Genomic DNA, 23,254 nt, shown 5'->3' on the forward strand with positions numbered 1-23,254 from the left:
GCCTTAGTGAGTCTGAGTGGGCGGCTTGCTGTGTTTTATCAAGGCAGCTTAATTTCCGTCAGCTTAATATCCTGGGAAATGTATGGAAATTGAACTGTGAGGGAGAACAAAGACAAGAAGCCAGGATAAAACGATGTGGAGAAACTTAGAGAGCACCGTCTTATCATAGAAACACTCGGTCCCACACTAGGTGTGTTCACACACACACACACACACACACACACACACACACACACACACACACACACACACACACACACACACACACACACACACAAACACAGATAGGTGTATCCATCATCAAATGCCTCTTCAACAGTTAAATATTGTATTATTTGCAAGACTGACTGTCAGTTTCAGACTGCTGTATATGTTCCAATCCATATGCTTGACTACTGGTAGTTAATTAGCTTAGCTGCTACATGTCTCCTGCTTCCTGACTGCTCTGTGGAGACACATGGAAGAGCTGCCCAGAGGCAAATTATAAATGAGAAGCAGGTTATTAGGATTCTGTCATGCATACTAAGGTGTTATGACTGTCATAAAAAGCACCATGGTGAATACACAGGCCAGTAGTCCTGATAATAACTAATTACTTCAGCATTCACAGTCAACAACAAAAGGTTGGCCTTGGCCCTTACTGGTCACAAGCTCCACACATGAAACTAAAAATACATCAACTCGAAAGTCAGCAAAAAGAAGTACTGGTGTTCAACAGCCACTCAGTCAGGCTGAAGCTAATGAAAGTCATTTGCATTAGTAATAATCTGCCACTGCTTGGGGTAAGCGTGCACTGTTCCAGGTATTGGCAAGGAATGCAAAACAACAGCCCTCTGCAACCTGGCCCTCCACCTTCCTCCGTCCCTCAACCCTCTTCTACCTTATTTTTACTTTCTTACAATCTTCCTATAAGCAACACCAGCGCTACAAACAGCAACGCCACTACTAAGCTAATGTGCCTTTCCCCCTTTTCCCAATGTGTCTTTTCCTCCGTAGCAACCCGATCCTGCCATTTACCTGGTTTTCTCTCCCTCCCTGGCACATACACACGTACACTTTAACACACGCTTCATAGAACAGTAACTAATAGCAACCTCATTCATTAAAACACCCCTTGATGTTTCGCACGGAGGCAGGGTAAATGTGCTGGAACGCCTGTCCTGTCTGTCTGATTGTGTGATGCTAAAAACAGATAGAGAGATAGACAGACAGGTGGAGCAGAGACTCATCTTAAACTCAGCAGAGACTGCACCACCCGTGATGGAGACGGATCTATATTTAATGAGTTATTAACATCAAGACATAAACACGGTGGAGTCGTGGATACTACGAATTAGCCGTACCTAGCTTTACTGCCAACATGAATACAGAAAACACAGAGAGTTACATAATATTAATAGTCAAGTTTCCATTTGGGAAGCATTAAGATCTCTTCTGCCAGAAGCCTTTAGCCTCAAACTGATAACACTGAGAGTACACAGACTCTGGCCACTTCAGATCACTGGTCATATCAACAAGCCCATTCCTCTTTCTCAGACACTATTAACTCATTTTCCTTTCACTCACAGTGTCTAATAAGCTAACTCCTCAGGCCTCTGTACCTCTGCACTGTATATTAAGTCTCTGATCCTTAGTCTATGGTGTTCATTTGTCATGTGTAAGTATGACTTCTATAATGTGTTCAATTTAAATAACAGGTGCAAGCTGGGAGGTTCTGACATGCGTGCAGCGTGTGCAATGCAGCTTCGGGCTTCTGGGTTGTTAATATTAAGATTTTTAATTACTAGAGGAAATGACTCGGTCTCCGTCTCTGCACCCCTGTCTTGTGGCACTTGAACAAATCGGTGTAACACATCCACTGTGTAGAGAGAGAGCCTTTGTGTGTGTGTGTGAATGCATTCAAGTGTTACACTATTTTGTTAAATGCAAAAATGAGCATAAGGATGAAAAGGAAAGAAATTAAAAGGAAGCTGGAGAAAGATTTCTCGCCTCCACCCACCAAACCGCTCACTGCATGCTCCTCTAAGTGTTCAGTATGTCTAAACAATCTACGGAGAGAAGTCACATGAAATGTAACCAAGTCTCAGACACATATCAATTTGTTAATTGTTGTGGTACATGTATGAAAACAGATGCTTTGGGTTTTACTTACTCAGGTTTTTAAATGATCTCTGTGTGATTGCACCTTCCAACCACGTGCAAAATTCTGTTTGAGGAGCATTAGACTATGAAAAGTGGTCTTTGGAACTACTTTCTACTAGGGCTGCCACGATTAGTCGACTAGTCACGATTACGTCGACTATCAAAATCGTCGACGACTGATTTAATAGTCGACGCGTCGTTTGAAGCTTTGTAAGCTCACAAAAGACGCAGGAATAAGTAGTAGGATTTAAGAGTGCAATAACGGACTGAAACAGAAGATGGCAGCACTGCATGTACAAGGATGCCAGCTGCCGTTAAACCCCGAAGAAGAAGAAGAAGCTGTGTCCCAGAATTCATAGCGCAGCCCTGCTCAGTTTCCAACAATGGCGGCAGCTAGTTAGTTTTAATATTACTCTTATTATTCTTTCTGGGTCACAAAATAAACATTTAACATATTTTCAGGCGAGAATGTAGCTGTGTAAACCTCAAATATCTGCTCAGTTTATCAAGACACCACATATTTTCAAAAGCGCTCCGACGTTTTCGGAGACGTCTGTTACCCACTAGCTCGATAGCTAGCCGGGGGCAAGGCTAACTAGAGCCGTGAGAACACCGGACTCCCGGCAAATCGTTTTCAAACCAACTGCAGTCTTTCGCTACTCAGGTTAAACATACATAAGTCACTTAGATAACTTCAAAATGTTATTGTTTGGCTTTTTTAGTATTTTATTTGTTCCTGAGTAAATCGGTTTGGCTGAGATTAAAGTTATAGTTTTTACACAGCTGAATAAAGGTCAAGCAGACAGCTGATTATCAGAAGTGTGAGATGCTCAAGAATATACTCCGGTGTCCCGTTATATTTTAGATAGCAAGGAGTTTATTAAACTTCACCGAAACAATCTGCAAATTTAATTAAAATTTAATAAACTATCATCTTGTCTTTATTTTTAGTTAGCACATACCTTAAACACTTAAAGCTGTAAGCTAATGATAGTTATATAAGAGCAGATGCTGCTGGTGCAATAAGCTGTAGTTTTACGTCCAATGGATGATGATCTGATTAGTCGACTAATCGCAAAAATAATCGGTGACTAGTCGACTATCAAAATAATCGTTTGTGGCAGCCCTACTTTCTACCAAATATTTGGAGCACTATCTGAACTAACAGCGTAGAACGTACAGCATTCAAAATTCTATTTATTTTTACTGTAAAACTGGTGGAATAAGTGATTTTTTAGCAGGTTTTAAGTCATATACCTAAACGTATGTATAAAGAAAATCTAGAAATGTAAAACACGGCTATTATTTGCATGATTTGATCTTAAAATATTACAAATAGGAAGCCAAATAGCAGCTTCAGTTCTTGCAGAATCTGTTGGTAAAAGAAAATATTTTTAGTTTCTAGTCTACGTGCGGTTAGTTCTGTTACATAGTCACACTTGAGTTTATCTGCATTCCTAAACAATGGCAAAGTCATCGGATGTGAGTCTGCGAGTAACCAGATTTCACCTGTACAATACATAAAGACACAAAGACAGTACAGATTTCTATGGAGATCAAGCAGGATAAGAACTTGTGTCTCCACCAATCCCTGCCCCTGTGCGCACCTCCCTTTCTCTACCAGCAGTCATCACGAGGTCTGCTGCTAGCAGCTGAACTGCCTCAGGAAACTTTACATAAACTTTAATAATGTCTTGCTGCATTCCACCCATCTCATGGCCTTAACCCGAAGAGATAAACAGGGCAAAAATGCCCAGCTGGGACAACACAATAATCCCTTTATCTGACACAGGGTAAGCTTGACTAGCCAGCTTACCTGTTACATCATTAGCTACAGGAAACAGGGGAGAGGAGGAAGAAGAAGAAGAAATGAGGATAACCAGCATTAGGTCAGGCAGTGATGTAATCAAGATGCAAAGACACAGAATCATTAAGAAAAGGACAGAAAGACTGTGCTGTTGCATAATATACATAATCGTAAGGGCCTCGTCCGTATTAAAAAGTATAGGAGTCCTGCAGATGGGCCTCTTTGACAAGGATAGATGAGCTTAGTGACATGACCCTGTATTTGCTAAGCACTGAAGCAAATGCAGTTGAAACTCTAGGAACCCTGAGAGCTGTTCTTGTTTACTTTGAATACTGGTATTTTATTTGCATAACTCAACCTTGTGGAAAATCCATAACTCATTGCAAGGCTGTTAAAGCACATGTAAAGTCAACAGCAAACAATATCGGTGACGTCCAAAAACGCAAACAGCTGCATGTGAGGTTTATGAAATTAGCGGACGGAAGCAGATATCAGCGAGTTTGAAAGTCTGTAATGTCCGAACGGGGCTTCGAATTTTTTACAGTCTTATTCATATACAAAGAATGAAAATGAGACAAATAAGAAAAACAAATACACGTTTTATTGAAATCAAAGAATACAACACAGGGATGCGGTTACTATTGTGTGATACTGAGCCAGCTTTCTGGAGCCGTGAAAGCACACCTGTGTGTAATCTCCACCCTCTAAAGGTGCAGGCAACAGAAACGGCCTTGCTATCTCCTCATCAAAGATGGTTTGATGTTCGCCACTGAGCTTTTGAACTCACTCTGAACTCTACCCGCAGCCAAAGTTTGTTTGTGGTCCAAAATGCATACAATGTTAAAACACCCCTAGTGTTCATTTCCCATGAGCTCATTTTTTGAATTAGAGGGAAAGGCTTGCCTGATTTCACACAATCAGTTCTGGTAAAGCACACATATTATTAAAACAGTCATTACGAAGTACAGAGATCCCTGTGACACCTTATTCCCTCCCAGAGCTTTACACCAGGGTCACCAAGTACCCGCTCAAGGCGTTTGACGGATTCTCTGATCAACATGAGACTTTCTTTCCCCTTTTCTGCTGCTAAGAGTGCACGAAAGGATGGTCTCTTCACTCACCTGCACTCTTTACACCCAAGAAAACAAACAGGAGCATTTTATAACCTCCTTGTTGACCTACAGCAAGAAGCAACAACAGGCTAACAGTGGTGTTTACTTCAGGATGAGCTACTTAAACCGATATAGCAGCACTGCCTTTCTGACATGAGCAACACAATTCCCACGTAGGGATCTTAATGTAATATATGTTGTTTTAAAAGTCAGTTAAGCAGAAAGAATAACAACAAAAACTATCGGTCATTTAAAATAATAGACTTGTCAAATGTGCCAAAATGATTTAATGCTGTAGATACACGAAGTCTGAATCCCATGTCTGTTCATTTGCTCTGTTGTAACCTTTGCCATCTTTCAACAGGAAACAATGATCTTCCCTGTAACACATTTAAAAACCCAGCGATAAACTGTAAAGATAACAAAAGCAAGCTCTTCTATCAACAGAATCCACTCAGTGGAGACCACAAACTTCTCCCAACAGAATCTGCACTATGCACAGTTGTAAAGCTACCACCTGTGTGTGAGATCTCTGTGTGGGTCTGCGTGGTACCATAGCTGACACACACACCTGTTCGTCTTCCTGAGCCCCAACAAAGCTCCTCTATGTACAGACAAGAAGACTGTTTGACTCCACGCACACTTCAGGCTCTGCTAAAATCCAATCACACTATTTACTATGGGTAAAAATGATTTTTTCAAAAGTACTGAGAGAAGAAAGAAATGCTGCCCAGAGAGAGTCATCTGGTTCTAATGCAGGGCCCACTCGTGTGGATTACAAGCACATATTACAGGAGAACTCCAGCTGACCCTCGTCTCTATCCTGGGGGAAATGGAAGCCAGCTACGGTGATGGGGGGTAAGGGTCTGGGCAGTAGAAGGGTGAATTGAAACTTGGGGATAGATTGCTACCTCACATGATTGTGGTCCGTCTTTCAAATTCTCTCTGTGAAAAACAAACAAACAAACAAACAAAGGAAAACCACGAAATTCTCAATGGAACCAAACAGTGAAATGGCCTTAGATATGCTCTGTGGTTTCTTATGTCTTTACTAGAGTCTCAGCAGGTCTTCTCTATTCATCAAAGTAACACTAAAGCATGGCTGGTGTTGTTTTGTCCTGCCCCCACTCTTTTTTGATTTTTGTTTTTTCTTCTCAGTAAGCCTTTGAGTTTTATTACCCTGTCTTCTGTCGGAGAAATTTAACTAGGGGGGTAAATAAGTGCAAGAAAAATAATGGTACAAAGAGAAATCTTCAGGGGGAAACTCAGAGGGTAACAACAGATTTGGATGTTTGGCCAAATAAAGAACAATCTTGAACAAACAGAAAGAAGCACTTTGTATCTGCAGTCATACATATAATAGCTAACTAGCCCGATCTCTTACCTGTAGTATCTGGACTGTAGATAAGTGGAGCAGACCGCTTTGGACACATGGCTGGCTGAGCCAAAGTCGATGACTTTGACCCTGTAGGGCTGTCGAGATGGGTCCACCAGCATGATGTTCTCTGGCTTCAAATCAGCATGTATCAGTCCTACGCTCTTCAGTTTCATTAGCGCTGTGGCCACTTGCTGCAGCACCGGTCTGATGTATTTGAGAGGCAGAGGGCTGAACTTGTTCTGCTTGAGGAAGTCGTACAGGTTCTGCTCCAACATCTCAAATACCAGGCACGTGTGGTTCTTGTGCTGGAAGCACTCGTAGGCCCTCACAAAGTTGTAGTCATCTGCGCTCTCCGTGCTGAGACGTGCCAGGATGCTGACCTCGATCTGACCCTGCCGTGCATACGATGGGTGGTTTTTTAAGATCTTGATTGCCACTATCTCGTTTGTGCCCCTCTTCCAGCATTTGACCACCTGCCCGAAGGTTCCTCGTCCCAAGAACTCCAAGACTTCGTAGGTGTTGGTCATGGAGCAGAGCACCTCATGCTGCACCAGCTGGTAGTCGCCCTCGTTGTTGGAGCCGCTGTTCTTGGATGTTGCTGTGGAGGTGGCTGTGGCCACCGTAGCCACCGTGGCTCCACTGGCTGCTCCGTTCTGGATCATCGGTGGGCCGTGCTCCTCAATGATCTGCACGCTGCTGTTGTTGTCAAGCTCTTCGCTCTTGCGTTTAAGCCCACATCGCTGATAGGTGTCTAGGAGACTGACTGTGCTGCGGCGCGTCAGGTTGTGAACACCAACCCCACCACCCACACCACTGCCACCTCCGCCACTTCCACTACCGCTACTGTTGCTGCTGCTGCCTCCACCCCCGCCACCCAGCAGAGACCCCACGGCCCCCGAAGTGCTGCTGGCTGAGGCGACCACAATGTGGCCCGCGGTGGCTGGGAAGACGAGAGCCTGCTCGTAGGGCAGGGTGGAGCTGGCGACCTGCAGGGAGCTGTTGATGCCTAGGGGGCCGCTGGTGGCCGACACGTTCTTGCTGCTGTTGTGGCTGTAGGCTTTGCTGTGTGTGCCGTACCCTGTCATATCCCAGTTACAACTTTGCTCCACCTTCAGTTTCTTCACGCTAAAGAAGGCACTTGACTGGAGAGTGTGAGGGGAGAACACTTGCACTTGCGAGGCCATACCTGTGACAAGAGAAGAACGGAGGGGGAGGAGCAAGAAAGACAGGAGGGGGATGAAAGTGAGAGGTTAGGAATATGAGAGTGCCTGCAACACGAGTGGTAGCAAGAAGCTTTAAATAAAGATAGCTTGGGTCAGAGCAGGTCATTAAAACACCAAGCATACATATATGCTGATACATCGTCATGCAAACCCACTGAACTTTTCAACATCACGGTAAATGAACACTTATAAAATAATCATCCATTATAATAAATGGATCCACCGATTTAAACCCACTGATGAAAAGACTTATTAACCATTAAAATGTCATCAAGCATTTGTCGCTTCGGCATCAAGTTGTTTCTCAGAAGTGCTGTTATCTAACACTCGGTAGTAAAACATCCGAGCCTAGATCATTAAATCTGAAGCCAAATTGTTTTTGAATGCAATGCGCAGTAATGGAGGGTTTCTTTTAAATGTATTTGTTATATAACATAAAAATGCCAAAAGGTTTAGCCAAAAGATAAGAAGATTTAGATTGAGCAGTGCTTATGCAAACCACTGGTTCATGCAAAGGAAATGCCATTTCCCCACTGTTCCCATCTGCGGCAAAGTAAACAGGCTCAGTGAATAGTAAAAGAATACCCTTTTCATCGGACACTCCACAGAGACAGAGGAGCCGTATGAAATCATATATAAAAGTAGGAGCACAAAAAGTGTAAGTGAATGATTGCAATTTCCTTCCCCACCTCTCAGCCCAGCCCTGCCACTTACTGGTACACAATTACTCACTTTAGGGAAGGTAGTGGAAGAAATTTTGCTCAAGTAACTATGAAAACAGGAGCGAGAGGGACTGAACTCCCTCTCAACCACAGATTCTGAAGACAACAAAACAAAAGCAAAACTGCAGCGAGGCTGTGCTCTGAACTCCTGGGAACAAGCTGCCTCAGAATAAGCAAAAGCTTCTCCAAGCAAACAACTGCCCAAAAATAGTTCCTTTCTTTATCTCTTTTTGCAAACAGGCTTGTTTGTAGCATCAAAATGATTATTACAGCACAAGATTATATGAGACTTGTACTAATGATATGTTTAAATAGTTTCCAGTAAACCCAAAATTAGTTTACTGCTAACAAACTAAGAGCTTCCACCTGGCCTTGCCAACGCCCACGCACACACACGCGCGCGCGTGCGTTCGCGCACGCACAATTAGGCCACTGCTGATCAACTGATGCACGATTCCAAGATTATTACCGTCACAACATGCACACAACACTAGCAACCCTTAAACGTTGTTTACTGCTGGAAAAATTGCTGCTTTGTGTGTTTAATAGACATCTTGGAAGCTGGAAAGTTTTGCTGTGTTCAAAGATAATTAAAGGACCACACTCCCCCCAAAATGGGATGACTTCTATAATTGTGGACTATGTTGTGTGGACAGAAAGCATTGAGGAGAGGACATGACTGGTCACTTTGTCATTATTAGCTCCTTTCAGTGATGACGATGATTAATTCAGTAGGATGCTGGCAGCCCTCCACTATACTTTGCTTCATTTGTTTATTTTAACTCTCATGACCTCTCTTCCTCCTGCTTTTGTGGGTTTTTTTTTTTATTTTTTTTTTTAGGTTCTCCTCTGGCCTTGCTTGGACTTACTATTTATCTCTTTGTTCATCTGGTCTTAGCCCTAATGCGGCAGGATTGAAGGCAGAGTGCACATTACAGTGCTCGCTGTAAGCTTGGCAAGTGTTGCACAGTAGCAGATAGCACCTCCGTGTAGCAGTTATTTAGAGGCTTAGCCATGTTATCAGCACATATGTTGTCTGAAAAATCATTAATGTGTAGACTTTTTTTGTAGTTTAAGTGGTCACACCTGGTAAGTTCAGGTCCAGACTCGCAGGTAATGAAGAACGTCCGCTTGGCTATTAGGGGCAAGGCTCTCTGCTAATCACATAAGCCCTGAAGGCCAGATGTCACTCCTTGGATTACCAATTCCTGTGCCTGGACTTTATGCTAAAAATAATTTGAATGATGCATTGCGTCACAGAGCAGTGTCAACAGTGTGTGACTGAGAGCCTGAGAGGATAATCACAGGCACAGACTGATGAGCACAGAGATGGATGGACGGGCACAGAGCCAGCCTGTTTCTCGTATGGAAAATTCCAACATTACATATCTGCCAGCATGATTATGGATAGTTCAAGGTTTTACAAGGCCAGATTGGGCTTGTTGCTCTTGCATTTGTATCACACGAATTCTTCCTGAACCGTGATCTTAGTCACTCATTGACTCCCTGTCAGTTTGAACCCTGTGGTCAAAGAGTTCAGTTAACATTGTCAACACAGTGCAACGAACTGAAGGCCAAGCCTGTTTGTCTAAATTGGGGAAGGGCTCTGAAAAATAGCCAACAAAAATCTTTAGAAATGTACAGGAAACTCTTGAAATTCAGCTTTGTCTGTCGAGATATTCGGCACAGCTAAAGCTAAAGTAACAACAGTTTAAGAGCCTTGTGCAGAAAACAGATAAGTAATTAAATGAACTAAACATAAAAGGTCAAATGGCTGGAATGTTATCTCATGACAACATACGCAGGAAACAATGTGACCAATTATACTTCATTTCCAAGGCAGCACCAGTCCTCATGAATCAGTCTTCACCTCGAATGAAGTTTAAAAGTATTTATGATTCAGAATCTGAACAGCCTCTGTCAAAAGACTTTCCCTTCAAATGGTCCTCTTGAACTTTAGCTAAATTTGTGAACTCTGTGCCAAGCAAAGAACAGTAAAGGTCCATTGTTGTACATTTACAATGCTGGAATGCCTTCAGTAGCCAAGGCTGTCCATTTAACATACCTAAAGGAACTCTGTGTATCCCGCACACTGCAATTAAGCATACCACAGAGGCATTTTCCCTTGTTTAGAGGCAGCATGTTGAAATGGTAATAGTCAATGTTTTCAGAGAGATTACTTCTCTGTCAGGGGTTTGTTAATCTTCTTTTTGGGAGTATCAGGGTCGTTCTGCATGCCATGTGAGGGTGAGAGATGGACTGAAAGGGAGGGGAGAAGAATAGAGCGTGGAGAGCTGGGGCCGTGAGTGGCCCTCACATTCTAGCCTGTGACCTGCTTCTGTTTGCTGCCTTTTATTAAACCTGTCATTTATACTCTTTTGACAACTTGGCAGAGTTAAACACCAACAAACCAACCAAATAGTCTTTTGTAATTACGAACAGTCTTATAAAACTCGATTACTGTTCAGCTCACCCATGGTTATTCTCAAATATCTATGCTTTTATAGAAATCCTCATTTAAAATGGCTTAATGTAATGTAAATGTAATCTTTTTGCAGTTTGCAGGAAAAACGAATGAAAAATAATTCTAATAAATTTTAATATTTATCGTTCACTAGAGTTCCTGTTCCGTGCTCTCTCTGTACCCAAAGGACCGAGCAGAGCGAGACACAGTACCAGGACACCAAAAAATCACCTGGGAGACAGAAATAGGAGTCAGGTCTGTCTGGTTGATGTCTCCTGGCCTGGTTATATTTGGACTACTTCCTGAGGCCTAATGGCTACTGACATCAAAAGAGACACTCTGGTGACCCTGTTGCTTTACTGGACATCTCTTTGTCTGCGGACTGGAGGGTGTTGGGTGGTAGGCCAAGTCGCCGTCTAATGAAGTGACTTCTGCCCGTCTAGACAAAGCATTATCTCATTCTTAGCTGCTTGTTTGCATGATTGTGCTCCTCCTCATACCATTTTTTAGATAGAAGACAAAATAAAACATTCAGTGTTATTCTGGTGCCCAGAAGAGCTGCTCTTGTCAAAGACTCTATACTGTGTCTATACCATTTACAAAAATGGACCTGTCCAACAAATTGAAAAACCTGCTGCAGCTCCAGTGACTTTGTGGCCAAATGCAACAGTGAACACGCCACTGAAGAGGAAAATCGTGTCCATGCAGAGGTTTTTAGCCTTGTGTTCCTGCCTCCTGCCTGAGTTCTGTCCTCTGTGGGAGAGCTGGAGCTTGACTCTGCATGGTCTCTCTCCCTTTCTGTTTCCCCCCCCCCTCTCTCTCTCTCTCTCTCTCTCTCTCTCTCTCTCGAGGCCACTATTGACCATCCTGTCTGCTTTTTTAGCTCTCTCATCTCTGCTTATTTATAGAATAATGCATCAGAAAAGCTTGTGGGGAGTTGCTGTCATGCAGGCTGCTGCTCCATCAGGCTTTGCGCTCTTTCTGACTACAATATTTGACCAGTTGGAAGCGCCTCATCACGTCTTTTCACTCTCTTACAAACACACAAAAGAGTACAATCTAGCATATGGGCAGACCGAAAGGCAAATATGAATACTGTTTCACAGATAAACACAGCACTTTTTAAACTGAAAATCAACAACATGCCAGCTGTAAATGTGACACTCCCTCAACTCTCCCCTTCCTGGAAGCAAACAGCCAAAGATACAACATGTTGTGTTAGCTGTGAGATAACATGTTCACTCAGCGCTTGTTAAAATGCACATGCGTAGATACATAAACATGAACACACACGTGCGCGAGCTGTCGCACAAGTGTCCACATGTGAGTGCGTGCAGGAGCACAGATACAAAGGAGTGCATATGGCTCCACATATTTCAAAGCAACTGATGAAAAACAACAATCTGAATTTATTACCTTTCTTAGCGCCTACCTAAGCTACGACACTTTGAGTATTCAAAGTTCAAATGTTAACACTTTTGTTGTAAAAGTCAAAAACCTACTACCCCAGGACGACTGTGGGCAGATAAGGAAGCAGTTATCCATGTTGTAAATGTGGTCATAAACCGGCTGGTGCGAGAAAAAACATTTATACTGCTAGGTCAGCCTAACCAGCTGCTGAACAGGGTGGAGGAGAGGAAGAGGAGATGAGGAGGAGAAGCACGAGTGGGAGGAAGAGGAGGGTGACAGAGTGGGTTTGCTTGAGCTTATTAATCGAATCACAAATGTGTGCACTAAACTTCCTTCGCACCAAAAGAAGGAAAGAAAGAAAGAAAGAGTTTGGTGCAGGGAGGGGAGCTAAAAATGTACCCAACCGTGAACCAATGGCACCTGTTAACACAAGGCTTGACTACACTGCCAGTGACATCCACTGTATGCCTCAAGCTGTGCTGCTTTGACTACAGCTCCAACACAGAGCAGGCAGGGCCACGCAGAGCCGAGCGCACGATAAGCAGCCGCTCTCCACAATGCTTATCATTTAAACACAGTAAGAAACAACCCGCTAAACCGTACTTCCTCTTATGTCATTAGGCTTCACAATGACACAATGTAATATAATGAGATCAACATACGAGAACTACAGGCCAAACCAGTAACCAAACATAGCAAACAATGGGGGAGGACATACAGATGAGTGTAATGTGGGAGAAAGCACTGTACAATGGCAAATTGATTTGAGAGCAGCCAGAGCACTATGGATTATTTTCTGCAAACTGCTCTGGTATCCAGGAGCTCTTTGTTGTGAAAGTGAATGGCGGCCTTTTTGCCGGTCTTGCAGCGCACCTCAACCTGCCCTTTTAAAAGGTTGCCACTTAATTTAAGCAGACAGAAGATATGTAAACGCAAAATGTAGTTAAATGATGGTGCGACGCACATGTCCGTATGCAAAAATGCTTAAAGCCAGGTTCCTGTTGAGTGCAAATCAACATTTTAGTCATTATTCAAAGTAATGCTCGTAGCACAAAAGACTAAATCAACAATTCACAGATGCAAATCTCGATTTCATTTCTAAAGCCTCAAATTATAAAACAGATTTCTTCTTTTTTAATTGTTTCAATGCGCTTGACGCAAGATATATTTTGAGCAGGAATTCTTATAAGTTCATCTGAGCAATAACCATAACAACCAAAGTGTTTACTCTTTTTTTATATTGTACAGTAAATACTATTTGCTGTTGGTAAAACAAAGGAACTAAGAGTAAAATAGAAAGATATTTTTGAAACGATGGTCCTCCCTGCCCTGTCCCACGGAACAGGCTACCGCACACTGGTTTTGTATATGTTTAGGACATTTGTGTAACTTTACGATTATCTGGTCGCTCTGTGGATTTTCGCAGCTATCTGCTAAAGGCATCTTAGCTAAGCAGCAACAAGTGTCATGAAAACACCACCCCAAAATACACTTACACACACACTCAGGGGAATTAATTTGTTGCACACATTGAAAACCCAGCGGTGAACCCCACCAAAGGAGGAACCAGTTGAACCTGAACATGCACCTGGGGACCAATCAGGCAAAGGCAGAGCCATCACTTCCCGTATTTCCAAAACACAGCTGTATTCAAACTTGCAAACGGATGGCTTGTATGGCTTAAAAAAGAAATCTGGATATCTGACACCTTATTTCTCATCGAGTAAAAGGAAAATAAAGAAGAGCCACTTTGTCTCATAACGATAAGTGATGATGGTGGCGCATGAATCCCACTTTTTACTGGTTCAAATACAGTAGACACAGGAAGAAACGGGCAATTTCATCTATCACAAATCAGTGCTCTTTATAACCCCTACATGTAGATGGATCCTGTTCCTGGTATTACCTTCCTATCACAGAGAGGCTGGAGATGGTGCACATGCTTCCCCCGGCAACGAGATTGTGTGATATTTCAGGGGTGTGTGTGAATCTGGTGCTCAGGGCCTATTAAGGCTACAGATCAGACTAATTTTGGCTACATGCCTTTAAGATGCCTCATCATGTACTTGTGCCTCATACAGCAGGTGACTCATCAATATGCATGTTTAATAAAGTGTTTTAATCTCTTAATCTCTCTTCATCTTCTTTTCAAAACATTATTCCTGGTGTCGTTTCTCTTATTCTGTCTGTCAGTTCTTTGACAAAGTGAGGCCCAGTGCTCGATATATTCAAACAGCTTTTAAAAGATTATAGCGCACACGCAGACATGTGCTCTCATACCAATTTAGCAAGGCATATGTGTCCTTAATCCAACTGACAGTGTGTCGTAAACATGGCTGGTTGAGTCCTTCTGGCCACAGAGCTGAGGTAATAAATATCGCTAGCCAAGTCAGCCCACTGCGTCTGATTCAGTGTGAAAATCATGGCTTTAGCTGGTTATATTTACAGTGTCCTCAGAGTCTCAAATAGCAGCCAAACCCAGACAGGAAATGACTATTCTGACCATCAGTTTAACAACGTGCATAGGAAACACATATTTGAATTGGCGTGCATAAATGGTGACACCTTCAAAAGGAAAATCAGAGTTCTGTTTTGCTATTACAACAAACTCTGTTAAATAAAGCACATGGCATTCGGCGCTGCAACAGTTTGCCAGACTGGGTCTGATCTGTGCATCTATGTGAGATTTCTAAACTCAGTTTTGTGTAGCTGAGAAGAATTTTAACAGATGGAAAAGAGAGGTTGTGGGAAGTTAGTAAATAATGATTAATCAAAGTGTAAGATGCTCCACAATGAGAAAGAAGTGCCTGGTGTTTTGATCCAGACTTAAAAGAAGTGGAGGAAGTTCATGCCATTGAGAAGGACAACACTTGTTTACATCTTTCAATTTAAATGTCCGTGAATGGCAAACTCACACTCTGTCTATGTTTCACTGGGGCTTAATGAGGTAGAAATAACTGGCCTGGACTGGACGGTTGTGGAGCAGGGGGGGAAATAGAGCAGGTCCTCATAGCTAAAGGTCAACTTTTGGCCTTTTTTCTGGGCCAGCTTCTCTAAAAATGCTGGAATAGCGCAAACAAGTTGGTGTGTGTATTAGCAGCTGCTGTGCTCTGTCAGGGGAGCTGTGGAGGCAGACGCCTCACTGGACTACACTGATCTCAGATGTAGGATGCAGATTAAATGAGACAAAGGGTAAAATCTGCGACCCCCACCGACACCTCCTCCAAACTCCCTCACTCAGAAACCACCCACGCAAAGTAACCACCACCATCTCTGTCTCCCCCCCACACCCACCCCGATCTCTCAGCCTCGGCTCCATTACCTCCCTCCTCACAATGCTCCCATACTTCTCCAGTCTACGTCACCCCCCATTTCAATGCCTTTTCCTTTCTCCATCTCTGTCTCTCAGACTGAATGCAGAGGTCAGTTCAAAGGGCTGCCAGGCAGAGCTGCTGGCTGGCCCTAATGTGCCTGAGGCTTTGAAGTGAGGAGTGAATCTGAAAGGTGTGTACCCTTTTTTATATACAGCGGCACAGCGATATAAACATACACTGTGATTCCTGAACTCCGTTTATTCGTGTTTACCATGAACCAGTGTTAAAGCTTTTAATAAGCCTTGCGTAAATGCGAAACATAGAAGCTTTATTTGCAGAGCTTCTTCAGCCTTGCAGTCTATGCTACTGCTGTAAGTGTTCTGATATAAATATGATGGTTAAAAATATACTTTTTATAGATGTCAGAGAATCAAATAAAACCAAAATTAAAGAAAAAACATTACTTTAAGTTTTTATAAAGATCAGAAATATTACGATTTTTCAATAAAAAGCCTCCGGCTGCCATTAAATAACTTTAATCATTCACTTATGCTGCGTCTCAATGTTACTGAGCCTCTTCCGACGCACAGGTACAGCAAAAATGGAGGAATATTTCTTACAGTTGGGACACTTAGCTATTTGTCGTGCCAGCTGCAGTGTTATTAGAGGAGCCGCTGGAATGTCTAATTGAATCAATGACTTTTTAACGTCTCTCACTCTCCACATTATCCCTTAAAAGCTCATAAAGACTTGATCTGCAGCCTTTAGCAACAACAAAGACATCATTTCCCTACATATGTGAATATTAAATAGATTTCATCACTGAAAGGTTTCTATCAACACGTCATCATTTTACCTCCTGCTTCTTTTGATGTTTGATCCTTCTTAGTTTACTATTTATTGAAAATGATTTTCCACAGGGAACACAGCTATCCTGAGAGAATCCCAACCTGAACAAAACTGAGAAAAAAACTTGAAAGGAAGTGGTGCCTATCTATAACAATGGCCACCTTATTTTCATTTCCGGTTCTGGATAATATGAGGATGTGTCATCGTAGCTTTCGTAGTAACTGAATAATGACAAACATGCAGCAAGTATAGAAACAGAAAAATATGATAAGATTATAGTGACTGAGTAAGTGCTGAACGACTATATATAAGGATGAACATGGGAGCAAAAGATGAAAAGGCTAAAGCTGCTCATTTCCATGCCTGTTGACTCTTTTGACTACCCCAGTTCTTGTCTGTTGCTGTCTCCTTTCTCTGCTCTGTGCCTTTTGCCTCCTGGCTCTGGACAGAAATGGGCTCAAGCACTCGTCTGAGCTTTGAAGTCCTTTGGTTATCAGCCAAGCGTAGCGCTGTACCTGCAGCCATCTGTGAAGGGGCCGCCAGCAGCCGCCCATCGCTCCACTTCCCTTCCATGACTGAGAGGGGCCAGAGCCAGGAGTGGTGATGGGGCTGGCAGCGGCACTAAGTCCATGTTGGCTGACCGCACATGGAAGAGCCTATAGCTATGTCAAAGAATACAGGTGCGTATACTCGAGTGCCCTAATCTTACTATTTAATTCGGTACTTCTGTGCTCGTTTTAATATCTGTCTGTAAACAGTCCCCTCTCTCCCCTAGCCTCATCCGCCCACCGTGCCTCTTTCCCTCGGAAGAGGAGAAAAATGTAGAGGTTATGAAAGGCTTGATTAAAAACTGCAAACCACTCTGCGCTTCACATAATATGAAGAGACGGTTAGGATCTTTTGTTTAAATTAAGTGTCTGTGAGTGCGGTAGCTGTCCTCCCCATCCAGCTGTAGCTCCGTACATCATCTGTTGCCCTTACAACACATGCTTTGTAGAACTTTTTTTGTTTCATCATGTGTGCATGTGCACTCTGAGTCAAGATGAATGGCCATATGAGCTCGTGGTAAATACTGGCAGCACTGGCAGCTCTCTTCCAGAGAGTACAATGTCAGTTATACATGTGCGGGTGGGGTTGGGGTGTGTACGTGTGTGTGGTGGGGCATTATCACAAACAATACGATTACAACCTGCGACAGTGTGCACCAAAAACAAGGTGGTGGTTGGGTTCTGGGGGTTACTGATGGGATAATCAAATAATACAAACCAGGAGAGACCGAGCAAGGCGGGAGGCAGCGGGGGAGTCTGGGTGGGGGTTAGGGTTAGGAAGAACAAAAAAGCTACAGTAGCCAGACCTCTTCTCAAAAGCAGCCTCCAATTACACACATACAACGGGGCTTCCAATCTGGCCATCAGGCTGTTGCTGAAGTGTCACATGGGTACCATGTGTGCTGGCCAATGGCCTCTCGGCTTATCAACAAACAGAGCGGGATGGAAGGACAGATAAGAGATAGACGTGGGGGTGGGGCGGGGAAGCGCAGGGTGGGAACTGGAGGGGGTCGTGTGCGGATGATGAGAGATTGCAAAGTGAGCAATAAAATAAATAAAGTGCAGATCATTCTTATGCCGCACTGTGCAATATTTTTCACATACTGAAAAAGTATTAGACATGCTCAGCGTTGAAAGTGTTTTTCATGCTGTAAGAATCTCTTTGTAGTTACTATTTAATAGGCCCAAGTTAACAAAATGGCTTATTCACTCTGTGCTGTGTTGAGAAGTAGTCAAATGTTAACCTTTGTTTGAACTGTAGCTTTCATAGACGATTAAAGCAATAGATGCGTTACCAGTGCAGAGACAAGACTCCCAGCATCACGCCTTTTAACAGACAGTGATATATCACGGTAGTAAGAGAAGCTATTAAAAATGTTCTTAGATGCTGATCCTAAATTATAAGGAAACCCCTCTTAAAGCTACAAAATGTATCCACTGAGTAAAACCAGAAAACACCAATCTGTTTTCCGCCATATCGTCACAGTAGATTTTCAAAATTATTAATGCAAATATACTTAATATTCCATGTAAAAGTCCAGCTCAGAGATGCTCGTTGACTCAGTCTCTTTTCCGACGCAGCCTGGAGCCGTTACAGTTTTAGTCAGAACCAGAGGCAGATGTTTCAAACAAGCCGACACCGTACACAATGTGAAACAAAAGTGGGGGGAGTGCTTTCACACATGCATGAAAACCAACAGGGAAATGCCTTGTGCAAGCACTCGGCAGGGTTAAGGCACCATCGCAACCCATCTCCCTCTTCGTCTTTGAAAAAAACTAACTAATGTCAGCAACTGATGTGGTCTCCAAGTACAAGGACCTCGGCTGATTCTGGGGTTTGAACTATATGACAGAGGCACTAAAGCAGCACTGGCTGATGAGAAAATGAGAAATGCAAAGTTCTCTTGCATCGTAGTCACATTTCTTTCTTGCAAAAGAAAAGAAGTGGAAGAATGATGTACTAGAGTCTTGGAGGCACTTCTACTCCAGAGAAATTTGCTGAAAACAGTATATGAAAACTTGAGCCTGTTGAAATAGCCTGCTCATATCGAAGGCTTGCTCTCCTGTGTCGGGCTGGCCTCTACTAACCTGTCATTTCAGCTTTGCCTCAACCACCGCTCCCCCCAACCCTACCACACACCCATCTGTTCCCAAAACTCTCAGAGCACACCTGTGAACTATTTCAGAACATCAGAGAGCTCACATAGCCCCCGTCTTCATATAAAACTCACATTCTACCTCCCTCCAAAGCCTCTGCTTCTTCTTCTAAATGCTTTAACAAATCAATAGCGCAAAGAATCCCCAAACCCTGGATTTCACTTTCTTTTCAGATAGGAAGCTCTGAATAATGCAGAGAGCAATACTTGTGGAGACAGCTTATCCATTTTCATAAACCTTTCTGAACAAACCCCCTCTCAAACAAGTCATGAGGTGAGGACTCAGGTCAACAAAAAGATCAAAATGGCCACTGAATAAAAGCGGGGAAAAGAGAGGTAAACATTTACAATGCTACCTACGAGGATCTGCAGTTCTGAAACTTTTTTCATGCGTGCTGTTTAAAGTCATTACTTACTAACTGTTTAGCTATCCTCCATCTCCAAGCTTGACTCTTTGTTCACTATGGACACTGAACAGCTAAACACACCACCCTGCTTGTCATAACAATCAGGAAGCGAGACTCTCCATCAGTTCCCCCGACTCTACCGTGGGGTGTGGCCCAGCAAGTGGCCGCAAAGGGCCCCTCTAATCAAAGTTTAAAAAGCTGCAACCTTGGAGTCTGAGCCTGGGTCGTGGTCTGTGAGGAAGATATCAATCAAGCAGCTCCAAACAAGCGTGAGGGGAAAAGGGAGGCAGGCAGGCAGGGCTGAGGACAGTTTCTGAGAAACTCTTGCTCTCTCTGTCCTGTCTCTTTTCTCTGTCCTCAGTGGAGTAAGTTCCCCTCTTCAAGGGCAGGGTGCATTCCCCATACCAGGAAACCACAAGGTAATTCAAAGTCGCATTAACACATAATGGCTGCGCAGATGGATAAAACATTAATCTGCCTGTGATGCTGCAGCGCCTGTCACTACCGCCATCATCATCATCGGCTTCTGAGTCATACTCTGTCCATTTTTCCAGGCGGGAATGAATGAATCCACTCTGGAATAGTACTGCTTGACCTGTAAGCGGCAGATCTGCAAATGAAGTTGTTTTCCTGCCTGGTCCCCAGTTCTGCAGCTGTCTAATCCTCTTGCAGTTCTGCCCTACAAAAGGGTGATGGGTGATTGTGCAGGGACTCACAGACAGATAGAGACATATGCACATGCATGCATGAGCACACCGCAACACCCATATCTAGCCAGGCAGGCATGTTTGGCAGTGTCTGAATATTGGCTTTTCCACAGCTAGAGGCTGCTGGACCTGCTCAGCTCATCAGACATCCATCAAGGTGTCAGTTTGGGTTTTGAGACCAGGCTCCCAGGACGATCACACCGCTACCTTTTCTGGCAGCAGGTCTGCATGATGGCCTTCTATCTGGGCCAAGAAGGACTGAAGATAAACATTTAAAAAATATAGGCAAGAGAAAAACAACACAAATTGACACTAGCACAATGCCCACTGTCAGTCCTGAAAATCTCAGCCTTCTTTAAACAAATGCTTTCTCATAAGTGATTATGAATACGAGATCAGCAAACAAAAGCAAATGGGCTTTTCCTCAGTGTGCTTGACTTTAAACAATCAAAGGAAGTAGTCAATCACATAGATGTAAGTTATTAGCTGCTCTGCAGACAAGCGGGAGTCATTAACATAATAGCCGATTTTCTTCTATGTGAAGCCCCCCCACACACCTATTTTCCACCGGAGACTTTGGTCATTTTCATGACTTCTCATAACACCCCTCCCCAACTCCGGGGAGGACAGGCAAGGTAATTAATTCCCCTTGCTGCCTCTTTCTCTTCTCTTCTCCTTCCCTCGGTGGTGAAGGGAAAAGCCAGGGAATGTAATTTACACTAATTACCTTTTGCATAGGAGTCTCATTTCAACTTTCCTTTTCATGTTGAAGCGCCAGAGTCTCAGGCTATGCCTCTAAGCTTCAACACCCCTAATGAAAAATCACTACAATATTGCTATAGGGACATAACAGCACACAGACAAGAATTTGCAGGCACCTTATTGCGCTTCATGATGCTGTATATCCCCAAATGAGCCATCGTGTAACTCAAATATCCCTATTAAGACTCAGTTTTGCTCATGATAGTTCTCTAACGGCACTTTAAAGTGTGTTAAAAGTGTTACTTTGAACAGTTCTCTCTCTCAAAGTGAAAATCAGGGGTTCCGTTTAATGCCAGCAGAGGGACTATAGAGTGGACAAGAAGATAAGCAAACATGAGGCTGCTACAAACTAAATATGAGAAACACCAAGGCTCACCGTTTGCTTCTGCCACTATTCAATTTGTATAAGGATCTCATCAGTATGTAGAGCTTACATCGTTGTTTCCCCTTTACTGCTCAGGGTTTTCTGTCCTTTTGTATATTAGATGAGCATCGCTACAGTTGCCTACTTCTGATTGATATGTAACTACTAATGAATTAAGTAAAAAAATGTATATATACAACATCAAATTGCACGTAATTTAATTTTTCCGTTACCACTGCTTTATCACTCCATTTAACCTCTAGGTATTATTTGTACAGTAGTTGAACCATTCACAGACCCAGATTTTGCATGCGCGGATTATAATGGACCGCTTGCATTGTTTGCATTTAAAGGCTTGCTAGTCCACCTTGCAACGACATTGCAGTTAACAATCACTGCGTTTGTGTGTGAATTGTTCTCTTAGAATAATAACAAAAATGCACGGCAGCAAATAATGTAAGGGTACGGGGTAGTATTCTCTCAATTGGATTAGTCACAGCCAAATGCTGCAGCGATAGCTAATATGCTGTATTTAAGGCTGCATATCGTTTCCGGAACATAAATACGTATGTGAATCAATACCCCGAGGTTGACGAAGCGTTAAAAGTCAGATAGCCTAGTTTTTAAACTGATGTGGGGAGATGGGAGATAGAAGAATGAATGCAGGCGAAACTGGGACCGATCGGTCTCCGACCTTCTTTCATTCCCTCTCCCTCTTCAAGCAACGCTAAAGAAATTTCTACCAGGAACAAACACGAGCACAAATAAACGTCCAAGTGTACGGAGAGTGGTAAATGTACCGTGGCCTAAACATATACTTATCCTTGACCTTATTCTGGAGGTTTGCAACCTCATCAGCGCGATTTTAACGGACACAGCTCAGACTGGCACCCCGATCTGACTGAGCCTTCACTAATATTCTTTAACTGTGGTTTAAAGCGCTAAGGCAAAAAGCTGCCGGCGATCTGACAGTCGGCTCGTGTAAGGTTTAGAAAATCTAATATTAATACAGGTTGCATGATTTTGGCAAAATGAGAGCGCTCGCAACGCATCTTTTCCCCTACGTATGAGCCGCAATTCAGTTGTACCACGATTGATACAGTACACAGCAGCACTGGAGGGGAAAACAGCACGTTTTCCAAACCACCTTACCTTCGTATACAGGGGCCATCGGTGCAAGGATTTCTGTTATTCATGGCAAAAAATAAAGCGATATTTCTGTTCAAAACTCAATAAAAATCTGCCATCTTGAAATGTTGATGAGAGGGTCGACGCGGTCTCCTGCATTACTGGTCCAGTTCATTAGTGAGGAAAATACTCATAATTCATATCCAGGCGTTTTCAAAGCTAGGGTCCGATGCGAGGCGAGCGACAGACGACAGGCTGTGCGATTCAAATCCCACCCGCGGTGTGTTTCTGTGGGCTCAAATGATGAGCCACGATGACAGGTTTACTTCAGCTATTGTGCGACATGTCTGTGGAGTGAGGAGTCTCTGCAAAAGTTGCAGTGGTCAGAGCGCAGCGAGTTTGGTGTGCAGCGAGAGAGTCGAGTGACGATCGAATCGATGAGGCAGACCCTGAATGTGTGTGTGTGTGTGTGTCTCTCTCTCTCCCCTCCCTCTCTCTTTCTGTCTGTCCATAGCAAAAAAAAAAAACTTTGGGTATAATAACACTACTACTACTGCTAATAAAATATTCTTTATATTTTGTTTAATGATTAAAATAAGCCTTCAGATTCAGGGCGCTGGGCGCTTTTAAAAAAAGGAAATTAAGAGGTAACACCATTGTACTCATATAACTACTATAACTTATTATACATGTATACATATGTGAAAGAAATGGTTTAAAGAACTATAAGATTAAATATGTTAATATTAAGGAATGGGCTT

At 43.1% G+C, this 23,254-nt stretch overlaps 1 protein-coding gene across 4 annotated transcripts in view; it reads right to left on the reverse strand.

The window, feature by feature from the left end:
• hipk2 (homeodomain interacting protein kinase 2) overlaps positions 1-22,909 on the reverse strand; it is a 66,849-nt gene extending 43,940 nt beyond the window's left edge. For 3 of the 4 annotated variants that reach the window (XM_084932844.1, XM_084932842.1, XM_084932841.1), the window contains exons 1-2: positions 22,518-22,909; positions 6,446-7,625 (exon numbers count right to left, since the gene is read on the reverse strand). In XM_084932844.1, the coding sequence (XP_084788970.1) occupies positions 6,446-7,625; positions 22,518-22,536 (1,199 nt within the window). In that variant the 5' untranslated portion in view covers positions 22,537-22,909. The remainder of the gene's footprint in view (positions 1-6,445; positions 7,626-22,517) is intronic. The other variant, XM_084932843.1, reaches the window with a different exon arrangement.
• Positions 22,910-23,254: the final 345 nt, after the last annotated feature.

Source organism: Perissodus microlepis, chromosome 7 (genome assembly GCF_051167445.1).
Source record: "Perissodus microlepis isolate ML-2025 ecotype Zambia chromosome 7, ASM5116744v1, whole genome shotgun sequence".
Taxonomy (NCBI): domain Eukaryota; kingdom Metazoa; phylum Chordata; class Actinopteri; order Cichliformes; family Cichlidae; genus Perissodus; species Perissodus microlepis.